We start from the raw sequence: 14,750 nt of genomic DNA on the forward strand, positions 1-14,750 counted from the left end.
TTGTTTATGGTGTACAAAAGAGTGAGATGAGTGATGATATTTATAGTGAACAACAATACATAAAATAACAAAGATAGTGCTTAATTTGGTAAATGAGTGGGTGATCATAGTGTTTGATGAGTAGATGATCATAGTGCTTGAGTTGGTAAAGGAGTGGATGATCATTTCAATGCTTAATTTATAACAAGTAGGACAATTATCTGAATAGCTCTGAGTTTTTGTTACAAAAATACCACTGAAAAAAAAGATCAAAATAGTTTTTTTTTTTGTTTTGAAATTTTTGATTTATTCTCAAAACTCCACAATTAATAAAATTTATGTTGTTCATTTTCTTTGTTGAAAACTATTTTTGTAACAAAAACTTAAAAACTATCCTAAGAAATTTTTCAATATTACAGGATGATTAATATAATTTTATTTATATAATGCTTATCTATTCAAGATTTGAGAATATTAATATAATTTTATTTATTTATCGTTATTTGCTTGGAAAGAGTCTTCGCAAAATAAAAGAACACTTGCATAATTTAGTGCGTACAAAAAGAGTTTCGAAGTATCTGATCAAAACCAGATTTGAGTCTTTGTTGCATCCCATTTGGATGATCTTTTATCACTATCCTTGAAGGCTTAATTAGACATTTAGAAAAAGAAAAAAAAATCTAGCATAGACTACTCCTTCATTGTGAATATAGATTAATTGTTTTCTTTTTGGTGTATCTGTTGTTAATCATCACTTTATAGGAAATAGCAAGAGCAAAACAACTTCTCTTTTATTACCGTCTACGGAGTAGTTCTTATTACATTAGTACATTATTTATGGAACACGCACCATGACTATGTAGTGTTAACATACATCAACAACCACACTCATATCACCGTGGTACATACACTCTCGAGGATTTCGTTTGGAATCATCTAGTAGAAGCCGGGCCCAGGCATGGTCTTCTGGAAGGGACAAATGCTAACTTGCCTGATGTTGCAAACTCTTGGTAAGTGCGTAGCAGTCTGGTAGATACGGCTAATTACTTGCTGCATCTGCTGTCCCTGCATTTGTTGTCCCTGTTGTTGTCGAACCTGTTGTTTAACGGCTTTGGATGCTCCTTTCAAGGTTGGGCAAACGCAAAGTGGCTCTTCCTGGTGGAGCTCGTTGCAGCACTGCTGGAGCAGCGGTGGCCTCTGCTGCGGGCCCTGTTGTTGGTTCTCCACGTCGTCTTCAAAATCAAACTCACCGTCGAGGGTCCAGCTTGGACCACTACCACCACCGGGCTGCATTGCCTGCTTGTGGAGCCATTGCTGGCAAGCTCTTAGGTGTTGTGCTTGCTGAAACTCCTTCCTACATTTTGGAATCCTAAATGGACCGGCTTGGTTTGTGGTATCGTCTTCGTCGACTTCCACAACCGTCCTGTAGACGGAGGCATTGGTGAGAAGGAAGAACAAGGCGAGAGTTGCCGAGACGAGGAAGAGCTTGTTCGCCATTTGTGTATGTTTTGTAGTGATGAGTTTTGGTTTGAGTAAAGAGTGAAGCCGAGGCGCTAATTTATAGGTGAGAATGGAGATTTGCATGGCGATCACGTGTAAATATTGCATGCATATGTGTGTGCGCTGTGAGAGAGAAGCTTTTAGGTGTTTGAAGCGAGTGACAAATCGTCCGCATCTGCATGCTGTGTGTGATGTGTAGCTCATGTCCTGGCGTGACATCTTATGAACGATATTTTTCAAAAAGTAGGGTAAAAACTTAACTTCAAAAAATAAAATGAGAATTCAGAACATAGTCCACATGTCATCACCTTGAAGAAATGTTTTTTTTTAGTGTGATAGATTCAACATAATTGGCACAGATGGTGGCAACTCCGATTGATTCAACACTATTAAAAATAAGATTTGAATATTTTGGTTTGGTTTGGCTTTCTCACATTTCACTTATCAGACACTGAAAAAAGAAACATGAACAAATCTAGAGATGCATTGAACAACGCAAATGGATGTTAACAAAAAAAATAAGCGCACAATTGAAGGGCTTAAAAAAGCTCCCAAATCTTTCTACTACTAATTCCATCTTCTCTTTTGTTACTCGTACATACATAACCAAGACACATCCCTTTCATTACATTCAACCAAAGAGGTTGCGTCAGGTTTTACGTCTTTGATTGGTATTATGACGACCCTGAGGCTCGCTCCATTTGTTTTTGGCTTTCCACATGATGCTTAAGTGTGTATCAGCACACTGTCCTGCCATAGCATATTGATGCAATGTACAGATTCTTCGCCCATTTGTCCTGAAAAAAAAATTCAACCAAAAGCTCTCAGGTCCTATGTATATGGAAACAAAACAAAAAGATCCAAATCTTTGTTCAAAGCTAAAGAAACCCACCTTGACATGAGTACTTGGAAAAGCGGTGGTGCGGAGAGTCTCTTGAGTTTCATCCACCATTTTACGCTTTGGTATGCTTAATATGAAAGCTGCTTGATCTGCAGTTGCTGCCATTGATGTTATTCTATACCCATTCTCCCACCTCCTATGTATCCCATCGCTTGGGTACAAAAAGTCAAGCTCCACCACCTTTCAACGCAGTTTATCATATTAGACTATCAGGGGAAAATAAAAACACCAGACAATAAGAGACAAAAACCTACCTGATCAGAGAAGCCAGAGTTCCTCGACATTACCACACCCCAACGATTACCAGCAGTTGTCATGGAGGTTACATGAAAATCTTCTTTCCACTTCTTATTTATCCACTTGAATGGAAATGAGTCGCTCACTTTGTATGACTGCTGAGAATATGTAGTTCCTACCAATTCCAACAAGTATATAAATAAGCAAATGAAGACTTCGTGTTATAAGTTTATTATTCACTAAACACTAACCTTTTGACATAACAACTAACGAGCTCCCGTTATCTGAACCAGCTATGGAGCTTATATAGAAGTTCTTTTCCCATTGTTCCATTATCCAATCCTGCCAAAAAAAAAATGGTGTTACTAACTTGCTTACAAAAAAAAACAGATTGATTCCTAGTTGCTTCAACTGATTATTATTACCTTGTGAAGGAAGACCGGTGACAACTCATAAACTTGAGAAGTAAACCCAGTTCCAGCATCCATAATGAGGGCCCAAAGATTAGCTGCTGATGCTACACAGCTAATCAAAAGTCCATCTTCATTGCCCTTTTGTACATGCTGGTGAAGCCTCGTCTCTCCAACGTTGTAGTGATATCTACCCAAAAAAGAAAAATTTAAAAGATTACACACTTAGTGAGGAACTTTTCAAGTGTATATGCAAAAACTATTTACCTCTGTTTCATGGGACGACGACCGTTATAGACTGAGATCCATTGAGTAGCAGGACTGCCTATTCTGATTTTCTTCTTCGGCTGTTCATCCTCTTCCAGATTAAGAAGCAATCTTCCTCGTTTTTGCCCAACCTACATATATGCCAAAAGAAGCACATTCAGAAAATATTTCTACACAAGTTTAGAAGATAGCCATATGAAACAAGAAAACAGCTAGCAACCTTTAGAGCCCCATCAATTCTAATTGGTCTAGATAGAGCGCACGGCTCAATTAGAGTGTCGAAAAGTGAAATAAGCTTCCCATAGTTAGGCTCCTCGTCGAACTTCATGTTAGTGACTGCCTCGAGGAATAGCTTAAACGGTGGTGGACAGAAACAGCACATCAGCTCAGCAGAAGTTGACATCTTTTTCTTGGAAACAAGAAAGCTCTTGTTATCACCCTGCAAAGACAGCAAACAATACATACACATGATTGACTACAATGAAGAAGATGTAATCGGATATATAACTGTAAGGTCATGAAAATAGACCTGGAAGCCTTGCCATGGCAATCTTCCCTTCAAGAGGAAAATTAAAGTATAAGCCAACGACTCCAGATCATCTCTCCGGCTTCCAGTACGACCTAGATGTGCATTAACACTTGCATACCTTATTGTTCCCCTGCAATGCGAAACATTTATAAACATGTATGATATATTTATAGATAAAGAAATTAGTATTTAGTATATATACACACTAATGACAATACCTGAACACATCAGGTCTTTGGTCATATTCAACATGCAGGCCTGAGTGCGAATCTTTCCATTTTGATGCTGAAACAAAGGAAAGATTATGTGAACACTACTGCAAACATCAACCACTTCAAATATCACATGAAACATAAGAGAAGGAACTAGTACATAAAACTCACCTAGACCAAGATCGATAAGGTAGAGTTTTTTCTCATCAGCAGTTCCGGGTTGACCCAGTAAAAAGTTTTCGGGCTTCACATCTCCATGGACAAACCTATTTGATATAAGGATGCAACGTGACATGAGAATCAGCTCAACGGAAGCATATTGTGGTAACTATCAGCCAAGAAGTTAAAAATAAAATATTTTCACTAACCCTTTCATATGAAACTTCTCAAGAATAGATATGGACTCAACTGCAATGCACGCTACCATGTTAGGAGACATCCTGCCACATGAACATAAACATGGATCATATGAAGAATTTCGCAAAGAGAATATAAGTGTTGTGAAAGGAGAAGAGTGCTTACGATTGCCCTGAAGAATTCCAAACATCCCAGAGACTTGGACCAAGCATGTCCATGACCTGAAATAATTATTAAAACGTTCATCAACCTCAATGGTTAAGCTCGAAGTATATTTAATTTGTTCATAGAAAAATACATACAAGAATGTAAAAATCTCCTTGACGACCCTTATGATGTACCGCAGGAACTCCATAGCAACCGTTGAGCGTACTTGACAACCCAAGAAGAGAAGAGAAGAAACATATGAGATGAAAAATAAGTTGATAAAAGAACCTTGGCATGAAAATTAAGATAGAGTGCAAGCAAGTCTTACTTGTACACTTGCCACTCGTAAGGTGGGCCAAAATTGCATCCTTTGCTATTACGGTGCTCAAATTTCAGAGCCACCTGAAAAAAAAGAAAACAATATTTTTTCTTAACATTTGACTTATTTTGTTGTCTACATGTTTTTCTACAACATACCTCAACTGCATCTGCACCAATCCTATCGCTGCCACCACTCACCCTTCTACCAACAAAAACTTGACCAAAGCCTCCCTTACCGAGCTTCCTTTCAGTCTTATAAACAGGAGAGTTTCCAACTTGTACCTATACACACACAAACAAGAAATCAAAATCAACTTCTCTCTAAACCGAACAAGCTCAGTGATTGAATTGTCATAAGATCAGCATCAATTTTACCCTTTCAGGGACAGGAGCTGAGCTTAAATCTTCTTCAACACCAACTACTTTATCAGCGCTACCACCTTCCATAGCGTTATCCTTATCAGCTGCTACACCTGCGACTTGATTAAAAGCAGGTTCACCTACTACAGGCTCTGCCTCTAAATCTATTAACCTGACGCCTCGACCCCTACCAGCAGCAGCACCAGTGGGTCTCGGAGGAGCAGCGTTTCCCCTTCCTCTACCACCACCTCTTCTCCTTGTTGCAGGCTGACGAGGAAGCTCAATATTTTCCGCCTGATCAATCGCCTGAGGGTTAGGTTGTCTCAATCTACGTGCTCCGCTTCTTAACTCTGGCATTCTTACTCCATACAAAGAGTAAGAAGATCTTTTGCCTTAAGTGATCTGCAGCACAAAGAGAGGAAGCAGAGGGTAACTATTTAGTTGAATCATAAGGTGAGTGAAACAGTGGCTTTGTGCTTTGAGCATTCTCTTTTTTCCATCAAATCACTTTATTGTCATCCGTATACATTAGCATTTTCCAATCAAACAGAGAAGCAATCAAAATCACAATATTCAAACAATAAAGTCATCAGCTTTAATCATCTAAGAAGACATATTAATCAACATACAAAACTTCTGGCGATTCTCATCTTCACAGAAGCATACAAACCAGCTTAAAAGGTAATATATATATAGTCAAAAGAATCAAACTTGGATTCAGTCATCAGCTAAAAACAAGATCCTTTCATAAGAACACTTGGAAAGATACAAACTTTGAAACACAACAACCACAAACGAATCTAAACGATACGTCAAAAACATTCTACTCGATGAAGGATTAGAGATGAACCTTCACAAAGGAACGATGATCGGACTATGATGATAATGATGATGGAATCGGTTCAAAAATAAAGTCTAAAACTTTCAGATCTCCTTGGGAAATTCAAAATGAGAAACTGATAGCTCCTCCAACTACGGCGATTTAAATGTTAGAGCTTTTGTAGGTGTGAAGCAGACAAATAGAGAGAAAGATACAAGCTTTAGATAGATTTAGGGTTACAAATAGTGAAGATGAAGATGAGAGAGGTGCAGATTTGGGGTAGGATTCTTTTTTGGCATTATGTTTTTTTTTTTTTTTAAGAAGGATTGAGCAACTTTAGAAAAAAACTTTGGTCTTGACCAAAAGAAAAGAGAAAAAACTTTGGCATATATTTGGTGAAGATTTTTATTTGATTTTATTTCCCTTGTTTCTTTGAAAAGACTATATATTAAAAATAAATTTATTGTATAACCCCTCGAGTCCAATGTTAACCGAATATTAATTTCTCAATTGAAAGAAAAAGTTAGGCCATTTCGCTTTCATAAGCAATTAATTGGAAAGGTATATCAACCGAATTTTGAATCATTCCATATGTGTAGGCTTGGTGATGCCAGAGACATCGCTTCTGTAGTGGTGGTGAGTGGATCAACATGCAAGTCATTGTTGCTAATGGTGCACTCCTCAAATGATTACGGTTTTTAAAAAACATATTACTTAGAAAAAAAACAGATTACTAGAAACAAACTGTTTCTTTGGTCAATGTTTATGCTTCTGTAATTAAAAACATAGAAAACATATCTCTCTCCCTCTTATCTTATCTATACGGCGAGTTCATCTTCAAGATAACTGTATTCAAACGTGAACTCGTTTTTGATCCTTTGAACCCTACACAGAGTTTTCATAAAGGAAAAAAAAAACATTATCATCTTTAGCGACTTAGAAAAGAAGACGATGATCAAAAACAAGAATCAAATCATTACCATCCTCCATCTCGATTCTCGTCTTTTGGGGTTTGGAAATCAAAGTATACATAGGCTCCTTGTTCATACTCGTCAGTTGCAATCGTTGGCTCCTTGTGTCTCTGAAACCATGTGTTGAACTTTCTGTGGTATCTCCATGACTGTTTCTTCAGCTCTTTTGCCGCTAGATACTGCTGATACGAGTTCTAAGCAAACCCATGAAACAAAAGCAACACTTAACCGAAAAGGCTGATGGAAGAAATGTTCTGATAAACAAAAGATGGAGGGTTGAGTTTTTGATACCTGCTGATAGTAAAATGCAAAGAACAAAGGCTCGGTTCCAAAAGCATCGCTGCCTAAACGTTCCCAGAACAAAGGGTTGCTTACGATTGGCGCTTGTGTTTGGGGAAATGATTGAGGTGTGATTGCTGGGTTCCTCTGTTCAAACACATATCGCATTTTTAAGAGAATCTTATCAAGTGAAGAGGTCAAAAGTGAATTCAGAAGAATGGTGTACCGGAGTATAGGGTCGAGGACGTTCTGAATCTTTGGGTTGAGGAAGTCTGTAGAAAGCAGCTTCAAGCATCTGGAGATTGTGCATCTGATCGTTCATTGGCCCTAAAGCTGAAGGGTCACCAATAGCTCCTAGTTCAGAGTTACTTCTACGTCCTATGACCCCGTGGCTACTTGAAGGTTGGCCGGGTTGTATGGGTTGTCCAGGAGAGAAATCAGGGCCGTCCCTAGTTACCTGTACTTGATCCAACATGTAGCTGGGCATTCCCGACTGTAGATACGATAAAAAGACACAGAGTAGGTAGGATAAGAGGCCAGCCTTAGATAGTTGTTTGGTTTAGAATACAGCTATTGCTATTAGGTGTCTCCATAATAGACCACATTCACTAGTGAATTGCATATGTGAAGTTTAAGCGAAGGAATGAAAAATCAAAACACTCACCAACACCAACAGAGACGGACAATATAGTTTTATTCATTTTTTAAACTTGTCGGTACAATCTTCCTGATGGAAAGCGTATATCAAAGAGATACTCACGACTAATAAATGTTAGCACAGGTCATGCTTACCGGATTATCAAATAGACCTTTAGAATCATCCTCGTTTGGAATAGTTTTTGAAGCTGCTATGGAAGTTGAATCATCAGGTAAGTTTTGTTGCAGCTGCTCATCATTTCTGGCATGATCGACATCTGCACAAACATCAATACCATGACTCTTACTTTTTCGTTTGCATTTTCAAAACTTGAAACCAAAAACTAAGTTCTAACAACTCTACGATTTAAGTAACTGCCACGAGGCGTTGAATAGAACCCCTTCACATTGGAGTTCAAGTTCAACTACACAAAGAATGATTATAATCGAATAATATGAATCTTAGATTTTGCCACATATGTTAGTTAATATACGCAGAAATAGTGTCTATTGACAATCATACCATAAACAAGTGAGATATCCAAACAGTGATATTTACCTGCAACAGAAGGCTGCTGACCAAATTGTTGAGACATGGCATTTGACGAGTGCTGTAAGGAGGCAGAACTCATGACATTAAACCCTGGTGCCTGAATTCCCGAGCCACCATGAGTAGAGATGGCAGAGCTCTAATAAATAGAATAGAACAGACAATCTCTTCTTATGATGCAATATTTTGGGTATCATAAATCATGTGATTGTACCACAAAATTTAAAATAATCTCGCTCAAGACCTGGCAAGTACACAATCTACAAAAAAAAAAACGCTACCTGCTGTAAAAGCGGATTTTGCTGTTGCGAAGAAAACTGCTTCTCGTTTCCTCCGGATAGAGAAGCCATGCCTAAGAGGTTACCATGGCCTTGTTGTACTTGCTGGTACCGCTGTAAGAATTTCTCCCTTTGATCTGGTGCTATTTCAGTTCTTCCACGGACCTAGAAGTGAAACCACAAACCATAACATTGTTCAGACTAACAACTTATATAGTGCAAAGGTCCTATAGATCCTTGGTATTATAGTCGAATTCAAAACACGCACCGTTTCATTCTGACTCTGAAAGGGACTCCCAGGCCTCCACTGCGAACCAGATACAATAGACGGTGAATAAGCTCTACCGATGCTTGCCCCAACATCACCAGGGTTACTATCAGAGACAGTTCCATCATTACCCTTCGCAGCTGGTGGTAATACCATTTTGCTGAGCGGAGAGGTTAGAGGTTGGACATTGCTCTCAACTCCCATTATATTTCTCTTTGCAACTTCAGCTGCTGAAGTAGCACTCACGCGAGCTCCGTTAGCTGGACTTGGAGACAAAGGCTGACTTAGTTGGGGCTGGGTGGGGATATTAACTCTACCAATGCCCCTCGGTGGAGCATCAGCAACAGATGAGGTTGGTTTACGGGAAGGCAAGGTTGTTGCATCTTCTTCCTTGGCCGCCACTGGAGACAAACTTCCCATGCTTTCTGTGGAAGTCTGAACAGGAATGGAAGTTGATAAAGCAACTGGTGCATTTGGAACACTACTGACGGGCGCATTAAAACTTGGACGTTCCCCAAGGGGTGTTGATGGTGCTGAGTGAAGGGCCCCATTCTTTTGGGGAGGGGTTTTTGGAATTGTGTCAGAATTGCTATCCGGTAAAGTTGTATCGTCAGTCTTCTCTTGAGAACTACTCTGATGGTGTGTTGGCAGACTTATGCTCTGAAACAAAGTCAAAAATAAAGAAACATAAACAAAAAGTTCTTCAAACAAAAGGATATAGCAATACTTACCCGAACTTGAGATGCTGACGCTGCCACAGAACTCTTCATGCTCAGAGGAGTACCCTGAAAAAATTTAAGTCGTGTTACTGCTAATATAACGCCAAATGTACTGAATTTATCCCTTTCAAAAAGATTCCTGAATTTGTGACGGATACAGCATTTCATGTTTCCACAGAGAGAGAAAGCAAATAGAAAATTTGAAAGAAAAAGTTACCTTGACGAGGGGGCCAGCAGTAACTAGATCTTCAAGACCCTCCACCTCATCTAGTGGCAACGTGCTATAGAGCTCATCAACATCACTGAATTCGTCAAAATCATCCTACATAATCCAGGAGACTATTAGCCTACTGATAAAATTGGAAACCCACAGTAAATCATATGAACAAACGTCTAAGCAAAATATTCCAGGTTATAGATGACGCAGACCTGATTTCGTTCAACATAATCATCCAGAAAATCTTTGACGTCATTTACTTGTTCTGGACTTAATTCATCATTGTCCAGAAGCCTTAATATCAATTCCAACTTTATTATGTGATCCTTGTGTCTTGTGATAGATGTCTCAAGATGTGTCTGAAAAAGAAAACAAACAATTTGACAAAATGTACCACAAGGAAGGAACTATATCATTAGCATACCGATGAAAATTTTACAGAGCTTACCAATCTGGGCGGCCTTGACTTCCCTTTTTTGACAGATAGTCCTTCCAACTCAGCTTCAAAGCTATCAATCTGCGACTCGAGTTCGCTCACCTATCAAAAGCAGGAGAATGAGTAGTAAATCAGCTACAGAAATTATTTACGATGATCCGGAAGGACCTCTCCACCTAGTTTCCCTGGCACATCAACCTTATTAGCCTAGGGGTTTGATAAAAACCACTAACATAAATTTGCTTTGACGTTTCTGTTAAGGGGTTCAAGAATCAGCAATTAAGCATGGTGTCGCCAGTAACTTACCACATTGTTCAACCAATCTCTTGTCTCTGACTTTGCTTTCTCTTTTGGGTCCTATTAGACATGAAGCCGAAACAATCAGTAGCCTGACTACCAAAAAGAGGTTTAAGTAATATTGTAAATCCACCCAAAGTAGTTCCATCAGATTTCATAGTAACTCAGTGACGTTGTTAGAAGAAAAAATTGTTAATATCTACAGGCACTTAAATATCACATTCATTTTATATGAAGGAAACAAAACGCTTTGGAGAAAATCTTACAGTTTTAGGTTGCTGACCCAGCCCTTCCTTAGAGAATGCTTTTGTCTTGGTCTCTTTCTCACATATTTTAAACCTCTCCATTTCTCGCTCAATGAGCTTCCGAGCGTCAACCAGGGATTGCTCATATGATGCACTGACCTATATCATATGACAGACAATCAGCTCAGTTGAGTCTAGAACTAACGGGTTATAAGATTCCTTCAATATAGAAACATGTCCAAGTGAGTAATAGAGAAAAAAGATACTCCTTTCAGCTATATGAAACTATCTAGAGGGTAACTAAGAGTATGACAGACAAAACCAACCCACTCCCAAAGCACCCTACCCAAAAAGAATGAAAGTCGGAGTTTTTCTTTAATGGCTAGGAAAGAAGCTTTAGTTATGCGATGATAAGATGATGATCTGATTGAAATCATCACAATGTAACTTTATAGCAGAGAGAAAACTAAACCACAGAGACAGAATATGGTTCGGAAGTGCAGTCTAAGAGAATGCAAGAGACCTCATTAATCTTTTTTTTTTAAAAAAACATCGAAGAAGAAGAAGAAGAGCACTGACTTTTTTATCTTTGATCTCACTAGACTGAATCCAAGTCTTGATCTGGTCCCTATACCGCTGCAGCTTCTTGATCTCCTTCTTCAAGTCAGCCTCAAACTTTTCCTTTTGGTTAACATTATCCGTATCATATACCTGAAACACACCAAAAAAGAGCCCGGGTTGGTTGGTTTGTCCTCTGTCCAAGTAATAAAACTTTATTCTGCGTGTCGAAAACAAACACTCTGCTCACATTCCACTGCATAAAACAACAAACATGGAGCTCCCATTTTGAGTTCCAATGACCAAAACACTTTACTCACAAACAAACAAAAATTAATGTTTCAATTCGCGTCAAAATCATTCCTTTGCTTTAAAATCACCTCACACACTCACTGCTTCAGTAAACTCAATTCTAATATCAATGTTGATGAATAAGAATACTATAGATCGTCCTGCATTATCCATATCATTCGAATTCAAATATAAAACGATATGAGGTGATCGAGGCCCAAGGGGAAGGCTCTACCTTGTTCCAGATGCTGTCGAAGACATCGACACCTTCTTGAACCTTCTTCAGCACCCGATCTATCTCGCCTTGTAGCTTCCGACTCGCTCCCATTACAGCTCAGCCAGAGAAGGAATTAGGGTTTCCTCTGATTTGATTGGTGTGAATAGGATTAGGGTTTTCGCTTTCTGAGAAAAGGGGAGGAAGAAGACGATGATGATTGTGTAACACTATCGATGAATTGATTGGATGGTAAAGGATGATGTAATAATAATAAGAAAGAGTTGAAGTATACGTGTTAGATATTGACGGCCCAATTTATAAGTTATTAGTGGGCTTTTTTATTATCCTAATTGCCCCTCTTATTTTTATTTCTTTCTGAATTGCACCCTCGGTTTTTGTTCTTTTCAATTATTCACTAGAGAACTCAACTTTCCCACAAATGTGAAGAAGTCTTCTATAGCCATGTTTCTTGAATAAATTACTGATGATTTATGAAAAATATTAGAAATTAGTTTTTTTATTTTATTTTATGATGTACTCAAACACTTTCATGGGATGTTTAATGACTTAAAAAAAATATGAACAAAACAAAGCAAAAGTTTAACAACAACCCATACATAATAACAGCATATTTTTTTCAAAAATATATATTTCAAAAAATAACAGCATATTTAATGCAAAAGGTTTGTATTTTTTTTCTTTCATGTGAATTCGATTAACGCTTAGGTGGGCCAGCAAAATTATTGTGGGTAAAACTAAAATTCGACAAAACTTCCAGGGACGAAACATGACATTGTCCTCCTTTTTACTCAGAAACGATGCCGTATTTGCGCCTAATATCGGTGGACTTCGTCTTGTCCAAAAACAGAGGAAGAAGCAAAGCAGAGCATAAACCCCTCACGACCCGAAAACAGATTCTCAGACTCTTCTTCTTCTTCTTCTTCTTCTTCCTCTTCATCCTACGAAGAATGGTGGATTCAGGGCATGATAACGATATCAGATGCCACCATTGCGCAGGCCCACTTACAAAAACTTTGGTATTTTCCGCGTCCAGCATCAATCTCTATTACACAGATCTCTATTGCAGATAATTAATGAATTTGATTTGATTTCAGGAAACGAGTGAATGGACTGTGTCTCCGTTCATCAGGGACAGCTTTTCTATGGTAAGTTTTGTTTCGCCAAGTTCCGACTCTTTTAGTCTCTAACTAACTATAGCTTTGCTGCAATTGTAAAAAAAGTTTGGTCCTTTGTCGTTAAAAACTTAAACTTTCCTTTTTGTCTCTGTAAGTTCTGAAGCTTTGCTTTTTATATGATCTTTAGATTGGATCAGCTGTTGGTGGTACCGCAAGTGCATTCATTGGGTTTAACCATGGTATGAAGGAGCTTCTCTTGACTTTATGTCTCTTGTTTGTCTGAATTAATATCTTCTTGTGACCATGTCTTCCAACTCTTGAAGTTTTTTGTTCTTTTCTTCTTTTATGAGGGCACTTTAGGAGTCTTCTAATGAGATGGACTTAGTCATTTAAGATTAATAGTTTGCTCCAAGGAAAGGGTCTGAGTGTTTATGATGTTCGATTGTGTTAGATTCTGCCTCAGTTCTGTGACAATCAGCATTTCTATTATTAGTATTTGTTATCTAGTTATGTGTTAGTTATAGACTCTAGTGATAGCAGTTAGATTTTAAAGCTTCCTCAGAAGAGTCTGTTTGGCTTGATTGAAAAGCTCTTTTTATTTGACGCAGTGATGCCAATTGTACGCAAGTGGATAAAAGGACCCATGTGGTTACACTTTCTTGTTGGGGTAAGTTATCATCAAAGATGCAGACTTTTCTTCTTAATGATCTCTTCCTTTCATCATGCTTTGTCTCTTTTCCTGGTTACATCCAAAAATCATTTGCAGAAATGACCATTAAATTGTGTAATCCTAATCTATACTCTGATGAAACTAATGAATTTTCATTTCCGTATCTATGCAGGCACCGCCTGTTATAGTTCTTTCGTCTGCATGTGCTGGACTAGCAGGTTTGAGTTTTTCTTCTCCTCCGTAGAACATAAAGTCCCCTTTTTGATATTTTGAAAATTATATTAAATACGGGAAGAATGAAACTTGTCTTTACATTTAATGTTATCTCTAGTTTTGTGTCAGCAATAAGCACCTAAAAAACTTGAATGCTACTTCTCTCTTTTGGACAATGTTTGCAGGTGGCACTGTACCGACGCTGGCACAGCTCGCTTCATTTTAATACCAAGTAGCAGTCCTTTCATCTCAGCCACCGCAGGCAGAGGAGAATCACAAAATGCACAAGTCTACAGCATCATCTCTGTAAAACACACACCACAGCTTTCTCTTTTTGCTCATTTTCTTTCTCCATTTTGTATGTCAATTCTTTTCTTAAAGAAGGAGATTCTTATGTAAATTCTTCTAGTATTCTATACAAGTCTCTAGTGCTAAAAGAAAGCTTAATCTTAGGCAAGGGGGTTTACTGTTTTTGTAATTCAGGGGTCATTTGTGTTATTTCAGAAGTTATGGGGTTTATTAACATTATTATTATTATAATAGTTTTTGGCTCTGTTTTGTTATATATCTCTTTATACGAGGGTAGTCTCGGAATTTCAGCTAGTATTAGGGTTTTGCCCAAAGGGATTATAAATATAGAGCAAGCCGCCAACTCTAAGCTTCAAAACTACTTGATCTTATCTGAGCTGAGAAAAACGGCTTAGGGGCTTCCATCTTTTCCGATCGTCA

The 14,750-nt window shown here is 38.2% G+C and overlaps 3 protein-coding genes and 1 pseudogene across 8 annotated transcripts; 1 reads left to right on the forward strand and 3 right to left on the reverse strand.

Moving 5' to 3' along the window:
* Positions 1-752: 752 nt before the first annotated feature.
* On the reverse strand, positions 753-1,613 carry LOC106329271 (napin embryo-specific). The gene has a single exon (XM_013767900.1). It carries the CDS (start codon positions 1,585-1,587, stop codon positions 916-918), a length of 672 nt encoding a protein of 223 aa, XP_013623354.1. The 5' UTR covers positions 1,588-1,613; the 3' UTR covers positions 753-915.
* Positions 1,614-1,955: 342 nt separating this feature from the next.
* On the reverse strand, positions 1,956-6,474 carry LOC106336041. The gene is made up of 17 exons (XM_013774755.1): positions 6,071-6,474; positions 5,236-5,622; positions 5,017-5,142; positions 4,868-4,941; positions 4,695-4,764; positions 4,558-4,613; positions 4,404-4,475; positions 4,207-4,301; positions 4,042-4,108; positions 3,824-3,953; positions 3,515-3,733; positions 3,295-3,425; positions 3,043-3,217; positions 2,869-2,959; positions 2,635-2,792; positions 2,372-2,560; positions 1,956-2,276 (listed from the first exon to the last, which is right to left on the reverse strand). The coding sequence occupies exons 2-17, from the start codon at positions 5,575-5,577 to the stop codon at positions 2,217-2,219; spliced, it is 2,055 nt and encodes a 684-aa protein (XP_013630209.1). The 5' UTR covers positions 5,578-5,622; positions 6,071-6,474; the 3' UTR covers positions 1,956-2,216.
* A 255-nt stretch (positions 6,475-6,729) lies between these two features.
* Positions 6,730-12,266, reverse strand: LOC106335602 (general negative regulator of transcription subunit 3-like). 6 transcript variants are annotated; one of them, XM_013774174.1, is made up of 17 exons: positions 12,021-12,264; positions 11,745-11,750; positions 11,516-11,647; positions 10,958-11,095; positions 10,701-10,751; positions 10,407-10,496; positions 10,171-10,317; positions 9,959-10,063; positions 9,754-9,807; positions 9,023-9,682; positions 8,758-8,919; positions 8,486-8,537; positions 8,083-8,204; positions 7,517-7,783; positions 7,303-7,437; positions 7,021-7,205; positions 6,730-6,925 (listed from the first exon to the last, which is right to left on the reverse strand). In XM_013774174.1, exons 1-17 carry the CDS (start codon positions 12,111-12,113, stop codon positions 6,859-6,861), a joined length of 2,466 nt encoding a protein of 821 aa, XP_013629628.1. In that variant the 5' UTR covers positions 12,114-12,264; the 3' UTR covers positions 6,730-6,858. The 6 variants fall into 6 exon arrangements, with proteins under 6 accessions (XP_013629628.1, XP_013629627.1, XP_013629626.1 ...); XM_013774173.1 differs by having other exon boundaries at positions 7,517-7,747; positions 8,486-8,576; XM_013774172.1 differs by having other exon boundaries at positions 8,486-8,576.
* Positions 12,267-12,970: 704 nt separating this feature from the next.
* Positions 12,971-14,331, forward strand: LOC106329706 (annotated as a pseudogene).
* The last annotated feature ends 419 nt before the right edge of the window (positions 14,332-14,750 follow it).

Source organism: Brassica oleracea, chromosome C3 (assembly GCF_000695525.1).
Source record: "Brassica oleracea var. oleracea cultivar TO1000 chromosome C3, BOL, whole genome shotgun sequence".
Classification (NCBI taxonomy): Eukaryota; Viridiplantae; Streptophyta; class Magnoliopsida; order Brassicales; family Brassicaceae; genus Brassica; species Brassica oleracea.